General features: G+C 40.1%; 1 protein-coding gene across 6 annotated transcripts in view; it reads right to left on the reverse strand.

Moving 5' to 3' along the window:
* Positions 1 to 13,706, reverse strand: part of LOC147029696 (V-type proton ATPase 116 kDa subunit a 1-like) — a 504,511-nt gene that overhangs the window by 255,344 nt on the left and 235,461 nt on the right. For all 6 annotated transcript variants that reach the window (XM_085872936.1, XM_085872937.1, XM_085872940.1 and 3 more), the window contains 2 exons: positions 9,606 to 9,696; positions 9,264 to 9,382 (listed from right to left, as the gene is read on the reverse strand). In XM_085872936.1, the coding sequence (XP_085729062.1) occupies positions 9,264 to 9,382; positions 9,606 to 9,696 (210 nt within the window). The remainder of the gene's footprint in view (positions 1 to 9,263; positions 9,383 to 9,605; positions 9,697 to 13,706) is intronic.

Below are 13,706 nucleotides of genomic sequence, written 5' to 3' on the forward strand. Positions count from 1 at the left end.
GTATTAACTGAAATCGCCATTTTTAATGCTGATAATAAGGGTAGAACAAATCTTAAAAAAAAATTTTGAAATTTTTTTTTTCTCGACTTGATCGACTGACTACACAACAGACAGACATACAGACAGCAGACAGACAGACAGACAGACACACAGCAATGACGAATATAGTGGTCAATTATTTTTTTCATGAAAATATTTTTTCGTGAACCAACAAGTGCAGTTCGTCTCATGGCATGCATTACAAATTTCATCTTGCAGAATTATTTGTGTTTTCAGTTAGAGCGGGAATAACGATGATTCAGGGAAGCAGGTGCAGGAGGAAGGAGGTGTGGAACCTGTCATATCCTGGAAATGTACATTATTGTCCTCTCCTTATGGGAATCTTTCTTTTCTTCTCTTCCCTTAGTTGGGAACAGTTATAAATTAGTAGCAGGGTATCCGTCTCTGATGGGTTTGTAGAAGTCTCACCTGAATGAGCAATTTTTCAGAGTGTGTATTGGTAGAAAATGGAATTCAGTGTCAAAATTCAGTGAGCAGATATTGCAGTGGGCAGAGCTGGTAACCATGGCAACCTTCTTCCATTCCACCATCTTAGTCCTAAGATTTCGAATCTGTGCTAGTTGTACCTTCGAAATACTGTGAGGGTGGAATTATGGAATCCCAGTGTTGGTGGGATATGGATTAAGGAACTTTTTGGGCCTACCACCTGACTAAAGGTCCCAAAGTTCTTTCCATGCCAACTGACCACCTCCAGACAGCTATCCCTCTCCACATCACTTCTTCAGCCCCAACCCACACCTCATCTCTCTATACTCCCAATTGCTTTGCTTTCGGTAATTCCCATTCAGTATTTCTCACAGCATTTCATTCTGGTTTCCCATCCAATGATCCATTGGTCAGGAGTTTCAGTTTCACTTTTCAACATCAGTTTCATTTTCACATTTCAGTTTTGATTTGTCATTGCAACGTGTGATACAATGCAAATGGTGCACGAAAAAGGTCATCAAAAAAGATTTTGGGCGGGCTTTGTTCCGGTTTTCAAAGGGGTCTAAAGTGTCTTAACCCTTGGAACCCTGAGCTCCTTGGGCTTTTGGCTCCTCAACCCTGGGCTCCCTGGAGAAATAAATTGATAGTTTTAGAAATTTAAAAAGAAATTGAAAAAAATTGACAATTTTAGAAACTTTGCCTATGTCGACTTTTTGGCCAATGTTGACCTCAAAAAGAATTGGTGGTTGAATTCAGTGACCAAATATGCAACTCCTCTTCAAATTTCAAGTCAATCGAATAAAAATTGTGGATTTTAGAAACTTAACCTTGTTGCTAACCTTTGGCCCATACTGACCTTTTGACCTCAAAAACAAGAGGCTTCTTGCATATGACAAACTCTACCAGGTGGTGAAGTTTCATGAAGATCGGTTTAAAATTGCGATCTGTAGGCCACTGACATACAAACAAACAAACAGAAAGACAAACAAAGACAGAATAACGCACAATACCAACCAAGACTTGAAAAACCTTCGATTTTTGCAAGTAACAAACAAATGTTTCACTTTTATGTATGTGTGTGTGTGTATATATATATATATATATATATATATATATATATATATATATATATATATATATATATATATATATATATATATATATATATATATATATATATATATATATATACCAGCAGGGTACCCACCACTGAGGGGTTTGTAGACGTCTCACCTCAAAAGAGCAATTTTTTGGAGTGTGTATTGGTATAAATGAGAATTCAGTGTAAATATTGTGTGCGGATATTGCAGTGGGTGGAGCATGGTAACCTCGACAACCTCACTCCATTCCAGCAGCGAAGATTTCCAATGCATGCTTATTGCACCTCCAAAGTATTGCTTGGAAGTTAGGGTTATATTTCAAAAGCTTAGCTGGGACACAGATTTTGGCACATTTTGGGTCTACCACCTGATGGAAGATCACTGCAGTTCTTTCCATGCCAACTGACCACCTCCAGGCACCTATCCCTCTCCACATCGCTTCTTCAGTCCCCAACCTGCCACCTCTCTCTATATTCCCCATAGCTTTGTTTTCAGCAATTTCCATTTGGTATTTCTCAAAGCATTTCATTCGGGTTTCCCATTCGATGATCCACAGATCAGTAGTTTCAGTTTCACTTTTCAACATCAGTTTCACTTTGGGATATCAGTTTTGACTTGACATCGCAACTTGTGATGCAATGCAAATGGAGCATGAAAAAGGTCGTCAAAAACGATTTTTGAAGGAATTTATTTCAATTTTCTTTCAACGGATTAAAGTGCATTAAAGGTGTTTAAAAAGAGCCGAAAGGTCTGACAGGTTGAAGGGATCTGGTGCACAAAAAAGGTCAAAAATGATTTTCAGGGAGTTTTTTTTTCAATTTCATAAGGGGTCCAAAGTGGCTTCAGGGTCTTAAAAGGGCAAAAACGGGTCCAAATGTCTGAGGAGTCAAAGGGATCTAATCAGCTTTAAGGGTCTAAGAGGTCTAAAGTATTTTAAGGGTCATAATGGGTCTAAAGTCTTTAAAGGGTCTTATAAGGGACCAGTGGGTCTATTTTCAATTCAAAATTTTGTACATAAGATGGCTGGACAAAAAGTTCTGGCAAAAATTAAAATAGATTAAAAAAGTAAAAATAAACACCACATATAGCACTGTGGTAATAGATTTTTACCTTTTCCTTTTTTTTCAAAATATTTTTTTCCAAAGGTTTTGTATTTTCCTGTGTTTATATATATATATATATATATATATATATATATATATATATATATATATATATATATATATATATATATATATATATATATATATATATATAAAATATGTATATAGAAATATATGTATATAGAAATATGAAATATATGTATGTGTATATATATATATATATATATATATATATATATATATATATATATATATATATATATATACACACATATATACATATATATATATATACATACATACATACATATATACATATATACACATATATATATATATATATATATATATATATATATATATCTATATATATATATATATATATATATATATATATATATATATATATATATATAACCGGGCGTAGTGGCGTGCGCCTGTAATCCGGCTTCTCGGATGCTTGGGTTGGAGGATCGCTTGAGGACGGGTACTCTGCACTGGGCCGTGCTATGAGAGGGTGTAGGGCAGCCCGGAATCATGGCGAAATCCATATCCCTGTGTCATAAGAGGCGACCAGGGTTGCGTCAGGAAGGGCATCCGGCGTAAAACCTGTGCTAAATCAGTATGCGGATCATAACGGATGATCCGCTGTGGCGACCCCTCACGGGAGCAGCCGAAAGACGAACAACAACAACACATATATATATATATACATATATATATATATATATATATATATATATATATATATATATATATATATATATATATATATATATATATATATATATATATATATATATATATGCCTGGTGTTGGCTTAGTGGTTAGGGTGGTGGCTTGGGATCCCAGGGTCCTGAGTTCAAGCCCCGTTGGCTGCTGAATTAACACCAGGGGGTTGACTCAGCCTGTCATCCTTCCGAGGTCGGTGAAATGAGTACCAGTGTACTGGTCCCGGTGTATGCCCCGGTTAGAATAGGTGTACCATATCCCTGTGTGTCGTAAGAGGCGACCAGGGTTGGCGTCAGGAAGGGCATCCGGCCATAAAACATTTCCTCAAGAAAAAGCCCAACCCCTGCACAGCAGGGAAAAATGGCTGTAAAAACGGTCATATATATATATATATATATATATATATATATATATATATATATATATATATATATATATATATATATATATATATATATATATATATATATATATATATATATATATATATATATATATATATATTGTTACGGCTGTGGAAATTCGCAAACCACCATCCAGGTCCCGTAGGTGAGGTATCACTTAAGTATATGTGTAGTTAGCCCCAAACCCGTTGTTTAAAGGGAATAGTTGTGATTCATTCGGGCTGCGACGCTTTGAGTCAGTCGTTTTTCTTTTCTATCTTTTATTTCAAATGAAAACCAACAAGACGCTCGGTGGGCTTTTCGTGCCATCCTTCTCCACGCTTGGTGCGAGGGAGGAGAAGCGAGGGGAGGGCAGCTGACGCCCGATTGGTGGATGCGCGGTGTGACGCGGCCAGGGAGGAGGAACGCCCCTCTTCGAGACCTTTCTCGAAGCACCTCGAAGGGGGGTGGAGCAAAGAACGGGGCGGAGCAACAGGGCGGAGCTCCGGGATATAAAAGTCGAAGACGGGCGAAGCAGTTTTGTGGATGCTCTTGCTCGGTGGATATTCTTGCCTCGTGGTTGCTCTCGCTCTCGTCTTCCGGCTCGCTCTTGCTCGGTGGATATTCTTGCCTCGTGGTTGCTCTCGCTCTCGTCTTCCGGCTCACTCATCCTGGTGGCTGCTGACCTGGTCTTTTGTGGGGCAGTTGCAAGACCCCGCTGGCGGGAAAGAGCGTCCGCCATTCCCCTCTCCCGACTTCGGGCATCCACGTTTCCCCCCCCCCCCCTCTATCCGCGCTGGGATAGCACCGAAAACTCGGTCCGTGGTGTCGAGTGGCCAACACGTGCAGGCGCGAGGCATGCAAGAGAGGACTCGCCTACCACGCCAGGGCACGGAGTCGCGACCAGGCGGGACCACGTCGACGGACGTAGGAGAGGGACTCGACGGCCCAAAAGGGAAGTCACCATTTCTTTTCGAGGTTTTTTTTGTATGGAACTTGTGGCGCCGTGTCTTGTGAAGTAAAACTGTATAAGTGTTGCCGTGTGTCGGTCTTAGTCGGTTGTAGCTCTGCGTCGTCGTTGCTTTATTGTTTTTCTTCTTGCATTTGCTTTCTGTGCATTTCTGATTCTGTTTGGCTGTATATGTGTGCTCTGTGTCTGTGTGAATAAAGTGCTTGTGTGAACTTGTTCCCCGTTTCGCTGCGTCCTTCCCTTTGTTGAATCTCCATCTTGCTTCACGTAAAGGGTTCGTCGTGGGCTTAATACGCCCGATAATTAATCTGAACTGTCGAGGCCGACGATAACACTGCTCGGTTATCCCGATAGTACGGAACGGACCGCTTAAGCGGCCCGTGTCCGGAGTCGACCTGCGGCGAGGTGCGATCGCCCGGTTTACCATCCGCGTGGGTACTTAGGTTGGTCGAGTTTGGCGAACAACCCTATCCCATGCGGGTGGCTGATTGGCACGATCGTGGTGAGGCCGAAAGGCCCACCCGTGACTAGCTCCCGGCGTTAGTCCGAGAGGGTCACGACAGAATTGTCCGTCCGGTGGGCGACGTGCCGCGATTCAAGTCACGTGGCCGATCGCACGCCGGCGGGCGCGAATTCGCGACAATATATTGGGTAGGCGAAATAGGTGACCCTTATTGTCAGTAATTGGGTCGCCGAAATAGGTGACCCTTATTGTCAGTAATTTTGTGTTTGTTTGGATGTTTGTTCGTTTGTCATCAGCATAATTGGTAGTAAACGTGGGTGGATTTTGACCAAACTCGGGTGGTAGGTACATCGTATGACCTAGTGCTTTGGAAATTGTGATGATTGCTAGGGACACTTTGGTTCCCCAGCAACAACCAAAAAACCTTCAAAATCGGAACCGTTCACGTGAAATCAAATCTGAAAGCCATTATCCCACGTAGGGTTATGAAATTTGGCACGAATGATCTGCAGGTGATGCTCTATCAAATATATTCCACTTTTTGTGATATATGGAATACTTTACCCGCAGCGCCCCCTCAATTAGGGTATGCGCGAAAATTGGCAAAAATTGAAGGCCCCCGAGCGACCAGGTGAGTGCATCGATACGAATGAAACTTTGCAGGTTCATGGTACTCAATGAGTACTACAACTTTGCCTCAGGACATATTGACCGATTTCGCTTAGGTCAGGGGTCAAAGGTCAATTAGTGCAAAAATCGATAATATGCGAGAGCTGGAGGTGCCTTCACGCCAAATGCTACTCCTCCTAGGGTTCTGGTCGGATGGTCATGAAAAGTCACACTAATCTGGAATACATTGTGCACAAACAATCGAGCCGGATTTTCAATTTAGATCTTTGCTCACCCACAGCACCCCCTCGAACTTTGGGGATTTCCGATTTCAAACCGCATTTTCGGTACTTTTCATTCAAATGGATACCGAGTAGTTATCAGTATATGGAACCGGATGAGATTTGATAGGCATAATCTTAAGGTGATTCCCTATCCGCTATATGACATCCATTTTGCTCTATATGTTATAGTTTCCATGCTCGGCGACCCATCGCCGTCTACCGGCTTGTATACATATATACTGTATGTAAACTGAAAATATACTGTATATAAACTTATATATTTTTGAATATGAGGTCGAGGCTCGTGGAACAGTTCGTAATAGTACACTGAACAGATATCAGGATGCAACAGGAAAAAAGGAAAAGCAGAGAGTTGAGAAACATGAGTAGTGGAGCCAACAGAACTGAGACAGAGGGAGGTGGACAAAAATGGGCATAGGGAGGAATGGATGGCAGGAGAGGATGCACGGTGTTGCCAAAATGGATACAGAAGGAAACTCCCAGGAGGGATAACTGGAAATTTGGAAGGAGGAGAGATTGAGGTGGGGTGGGTGAGCAGTAATCCTGGATTTAGGGAATTTCACCAGAAGGGGATTGATGACTGACCGTGTGTGACCTGCAGGATCCTAGGGGGGACAAAACACGGAAAAACCAGAGGGTGCAAGACCAGAGAGGAAGCTGAAGAAGATAGAGACCACCAACCTGTCTGTGATGTCAAAGTGATTGGCCCATAGACTGAGCTTCATCACAGGAGATTCCAATAATCTTGAAGGCCTTGGTTTCCATGGTGTCAAGCTGAGAAAGACATGAGGCAGGGGAGCCAGCCCACAAGAGAGAGCAGAACTCCATCAAACTGCAGATGAAGGCCTTAGAGTTGGATAGGAGTTCAGGTGTACCAAGGAAGGACTTTGTATGATGGAGGATGCCCAGTCGGTGGCTGGCTTTGGAGGCCAATTTTGAAATGTGGTTTGCTCAAAAATGATCATGGCTGATAGTGACACCCAATAGTTTAAATGACTGATCTTCCTTAAGAGGATTGTTAAGAAATTAAACAAGAGGGTTTACCAGACTGTCCTTTTGGAGAGAAATTGTGAGTGTGTGAGATCTGTCAGGATTGAAAGAGTTATTCCAAGTGTTTTAACAGCTTGCAATTTTGTCAAGGTCTGAAGAGAGGGAAGAAAACGAAGCTTAATTTTTATTTTAAAATGCACGTTGCAAACTATGTTTGTAAAAATTAACATTGACATCAAACAAAGTTTCATATACAGCTTCATAAACTAAAGGAGCAACTTCTCACAGATATTCAACGTTTCTACCCAAGCGCCATAACAAGTTGTCAGAAGGTGTGACATCCACTGGTACTTTCATTATGAAGTGCTGCAGACAGTGGGTTATTTAAACATTATAAAGATTTAAATATTCAGATAAACAATTGTAATATCCATAATACTGTATCTTGACCAGAAGAATATTTGTTACCAGTGGCAACAAAGCAAAAACCATGAAATGTAAGGGGTCTCACAAATGCCTAATTTACAAAAACAACATTGAAAGTTATTTTAACTATAAAACGCTTTTATCACAGGGATTGTTTTTTTTTAAATGGCATTTGGAATTTGAAAGGTGGGTTTGTCCCTTGCTGTGTTATATAAAGGGCACACCCCCATTAGGGAGAACGTAAGAGCTCAATCAGATTGTAAAAACATATAAAACAGGAAAGAAAATCTGAAAGCAAGATACTGACTGTAATATTTAAAAAATGTTGCATAAACAAATGAAAAACCAGATAGATAGTATTTCAACTGCAAATATTTATGCATATGGGACATGTGGGGCCATAAATAAGCATAAGTAAACATTTTACAGTAAAACGAAATTTATATTGTGTAGAGAGAAGAGCACCCAAGTGAGACCTTGTTAAAACTGGAAAGACATGAAAAATATATGTATGTATGTATGTATATATATATATATATATATATATATATATATATATATATATATATATATATATATATATATATATATAATTTAATATATATGAATGCAAACAAACACGACATAATAGTGACCAAAGCTTTTCGTGCTGCACTCTTCAGGGTAAAACTCGCAGCAAGTGAAAGAGGAAGTGAAGGCGCGTGCTTATATACGCGTCTTAATAAGGTAGACACTGATTGGTTCAACCGTAATGACAGCATGGTTAATCTGAACGCCCATTGGTCGGCTCATCATCTTCACCTCAAGCTCCCATTGGCTGGAGCAGAGTTCATCGATGATTGACGTTTGCAACTGCATCCTGGAGAGAGGGGGGATGGGTTTCCCTCAGGTCCATTCACCATTTGTTACCGTACTTCCATGTTGAAAGAGACACAGGTCGTACAAATTCCTTTTGACGACATAATATTGGATCGGTGGTTAGGATGAAGGTTGCTTCCAACATAGGTAAATGAAACGAGCTCTGACCTCGGCTCAATATCCTGAACATATCTGCATTGTACTGGTCTGCACAGATGTGGTTGCAAACGTCTATCATCGATGAACTCTGCTCCAGCCAATGGGGGCTCGAGGTGAACATGATGAGTCGACCAATGGGCGTTTGGATTAACCATGATGTCATTACGGTTGAACCAATCAGTGTCTACCTTATTGAGACTTGCGTATAAAGCACGCGCCTTCACTTGCTGCAATTTTTTCCCTGAAGAGTGCAGGATGAAAAGCTTCAGTCACTATTATGTCGTGTTTGTATGCCTCCATATTGAAGTTCTGTTGTACCAAATATCTGTTTATGTACATATATATATATATATATATATATATATATATATATATATATATATATATATATATATATATATATATATATATATATATATATATACATACATATATATATATATATATATATATATATATATATATATATATATATATTGTAATTAACATCATTGATTAACATGGAATATGACAAATCATTTCCTCCGTGAAGGTCACATCCATACAAAACTCTGAGAAGGGTAGAGTTGAATTAGAAGAAACATGTTGTACCAAATAAATAAGTAGTAAGGAACATAAAGCATGTTCAGAAGCTCATGCACACATCCATCCATACATACATACATACATACATACATACATGTGGTTGACAAGGCTGAGACAGATTCCTATGGTCATGTGAATAACTCCCAGAATAACAGACATCTTCATCTTGAATGAATTCAAGAAGGTGAGTTTGTTTGGTGAAAGGCTCCAGATCTGGCAACAGGAAGACACACGGGTTACAGCACTGAAAAAGCTCATCAAGAAATTAGAGCATCCATCTCATATAAAGCTTTTCCAGTGATTCATTATACTTTTAATCCACACTCAAGAACTGATAAATGAGCAGACTCGAATTTTTTTTTTGTATTGCAGGAAAACAAGTGCTTCCTGCAAAACAGATGTTATTACGGTAAGTATAAATAAGATAAGGGCTAACCGGATCAATCCCGAATGGGTAAGGTCCATTGAATACATCTTTCACGACGGGATCCAATTGAAGAACATTATACTCCATGAAAGTTTTGTTGCTGAAAAAGAAATTTAAATTAGTCATGACATAGAATTGAGAATTTTTTGTTTATTAAACACTGAAATAATTACACCGAATTACAGTGTATAACAACAAAAAACACCAGCAAACGAATTTTTACCAGATTGCTTTGATAAATAACATAAATAAGACAGATTTCATTTCAGTCATTGTTCAAATGTTGTGCAAGCTTTGACGAAACATCAATGATCAAATCATGTAAATAGGAAGGAAAAACAAGCTCCTGCAAGAAAATAACATGTGTACGTTCAGAATTCTTCAAAAGCAAGTACACTGAATGAATTACCTACTACCCCACACACGTAGTGCAAAACAGGGAACACAATTGGTTCATTCTGGCAATTGGATCTGTGTCTGTCAGTTAGTCTTTGATCGAGGAACTACTTAATTTGGGAGGACAGGGAACCTGGAACACTGTAGAACACAAATCGGCTTGTTTGCACTTGCAAAAATTTGCAGTTTAGCAGTACTTTGGCTCTAAATTTAGAAATAGTGTACGGTGTCTGGGCCTGCGTGTGTATGCACACAGTGGGGCAAAGCAATTGCTTCAATCTGTCTGTCTGTCTGAAAGTAAAAAAAAAATCATTCCAAACAGGAAACTTACTGTTTTTAGTAACGTCATAAAGGACACAAACAACAGACACAAATAACTAATTTCACATGTTGAATAAGGTGGTGCAAAGAGAGTTTTTCCCAAATGCATCGATGGTGGTAAACTTCTGATTCATTGGGTTTTTTTTCTGCAGCCTTTAAAACATTTTTTTTAAATCTCAATCGAATTATAGATTTTAAACACTGTAGAACACAAATAGCCTTGTTTGCACTTCCAAAAATCTTCAGGTTGGCAGTACATTTTGCAAAATTGCACGCCGTCTCAACCAAACAAATTGTCTGCTTCTGCTCTCAGCGTGAGGGAACATCGAGATTCAAATAAAATGGTGGCATCCAGCGATGCAACGTCCGAGGTAACTTCGTCCAAAAAGATCTATCTGGTGCAGCTTTTTCTCAAAGATCATTCCAAAATCGTCAGTTTCTTCAAGAATAGTTTGCAGAAGAATTGTTTATACGCAAATACATGGATAAACCTTGATGGTGATGAACACCATAACTCAGCAAATCATTGTCAGCTCTGTATCACTACATTTGCCACAATGGCAAAGTATGGTTGCAATCGGACCTGTTCTTCAGAGTTCAGAACCAAAGCAAATATATATTGTGCTTGGAAAAACAAAGCAAGAGTTCAAAAGACCCATGCCATGTCCATTGTCAGAAGAATGTGCAGGGTTAAGGTGTTCTCTGAACTACTTGGTGTTTCATGTGTTTATTAATCTTAAAATGAAAATGAATGTTTGTTTACTTGCAGGTATCATTGACTCTCTGAAGTGAGATACCCATCAGGTGAGAGACAACTGTTTGCAAATATGCCCAAGAAAATTGCTCAGATGCTTGTCACAACAACGAGGTGTTTCACTAACCTCTACATATAGAGCTACACAGAATAAAATGAAGTTTGTTCACTACAAAGTGCATGTTCTTCACAAACTTGTACTTGGAGACAGAAAAGAAGGTGAACTTTTGTTAATGGCTGCAAAATTTAATAGCAGAAAAAGGGGATCAGGTTTTAGACTGCACCATATTTACGAATGAGGCATGGTTCCACATGTCTGGCAACAGTGGCTTGCAAAAGTATTCAACCCCTGACAATGTTTTCACATTTTTAGCTCGCCTGTTAGAAGAACAGAGAGCTATAGCGATACCCCCGGCGTGAGCGTGAGCGTGAAAATGTTAAAGTTTTTGGTGCAAGTTATTTTTTCCTTTCTAATGTTTTTATCTACCACACTTTTTATACGCCCGATATATGTATATATATATATATATATATATATATATATATATATGTATATATATATATATATATATATATATATATATATATATATATATATATATATATATATATATATATATATATATATATATATATATATTGTGACGTCCACGGGACTTGAACAGTCCCGCCAACGTAGAATGAGCCGAAACGATGGAGGTGGTTTTAGTATCTATAACCCAAACATGGCGGTTCTAATCGCTCTACCGCAAACGGGACGAGGAAGGTGGCTAGAGTCACTTTTCACTGAGTTGATGATGTTTATTTGTTTTTATTATTGACCAGAAATAACAAGACTCGGCAAGAAGAGGGATCCGGGGCGATTCGACGGGATGGTGTGGGATCGGGCGTGGGGAAAAACACAGACAATTCCAATGAATATACAGATTTCAATCCCTCTAAGGCGCCAAGCACACACACACACACACACACACACACACACACACACACACACACACACACACACACACACACACACACACACACACACACACACACACACAAAACGTAGCTATTTCTGGTGGTCAGGCTGGACCGTGGTGTGGACGCAACTGTCCCTGGATCGGCGTCGGACGAGCTGGCTTTGCTCTCGTCAGGGGGGCAGGAGAAACCGTGGTGCTGTCGACCTCCTGGTCTTGGCCCAAGTCCGCTCACAGCCGCCAGGGAACCAGTTCTGGCGCCAAATCGCGAGCAGGAGAGGGAGGCAGGTCCGCCCGCCGTTCGACCCCGTACTCCGAGTCAGCAGAACCCCAGAGCCAACCAAGGTGAGGCACGAGGCTCAGCAAGGCTCCAAGACACGATGAAGAACAAGATCGAATCAGCATAACAACAAGGATGCTCCCCGCGCAACAGCCTCCCCACCAAAAAAACACGATCTTTTGGTTGTAATCTTCTTCCTCCTCTTTTTCGACCCCGAACAGAACCTTTTTATCCTCCTGTCCTCGTCACTTCCAATCGAGCTGTTTATTGGCCCACCGCCGTCGCCTTCTGCCAATCGTGATCACGGGGCGGAGCCATCCGCTGCACAGTCCTGTGACGTCACGGCCAGTCTCCAGAGAATACCAAAAGGGGTTTACACAGACACACTTACCCTATCCCGTGTCCCTATCTAATTACGTGACAATTATCATTTCCCCCCCTTGAAGAAATGAACATTTACTAGACAACTTATCACCACTGAATTGCTACTTATTACATCGAGATCCTGGTAAACTCGAACAGCATGGCATACCTAATTAAACATCCTAATTACCCTTTGAATGCATACCCCCCCCCTCAAACGTAACAATATATATATATATATATATATATATATATATATATATATATATATATATATATATATATATATATATATATATATATATATATATATATATATATATATATATATATATATATATATTGGGGCGTATTATGTGATACCGGTCGTCCGTCCGTCCGTCTGTCCGTTCCTGTCCGCACTCTAACTCCCATAGTTTTCAACTTTAAAGTTTCATATTTGGTACATAGGTACAGACTGTGGTGACAGTGTGTCGCGACATACGCTGGTCATCTAAAGTGGTTGCCATGGCAACCGGGATGCTGTTTTCCAACCGTTCCTGTCCGCACTCTAACTCCCAAAGTTTTCAGCTTTCACGTTTCATATTTGGTACAAAGGTACAGACTCTGGAGACGGTGTGTCTTGACTTACGTTCGTCATCTAAAGTGGTTGCCATGGCAACCAGGATGCTGTTTTCCATCCGTTCCTGTCGGCACTCTAACTCCCAAAGTTTTCAAATTTAAAGTTTCATATTTGGTACATAGATACAGACTGTGGAGACGGTGTGTCGCGACATACGCTGGCCATCTAAAGTGGTTGCCATGGCAACCAGGATGCTGTTTTCCATCCATTCCTGTCCGCACTCTAACTCCCAAAGTTTTCAACTTTCACGTTTCATATTTGGTACATAGGTACAGACTGTGGAGAAGGTGTGTCCTGACATACGTTCGTCATCTAAAGTGGTTATCATGGCAACCAGGATGCTGTTTTCCATGTCGTAGCACAATTCTGTATATACCTTCTTGTTCGGGCGTATATTGTGCTCACTTGCGCTCTT

This window comes from Eptatretus burgeri, chromosome 3, assembly GCF_056783735.1.
Source record: "Eptatretus burgeri isolate ZD-2024b chromosome 3, Ebu_testis_v1, whole genome shotgun sequence".
Taxonomy (NCBI): domain Eukaryota; kingdom Metazoa; phylum Chordata; class Myxini; order Myxiniformes; family Myxinidae; genus Eptatretus; species Eptatretus burgeri.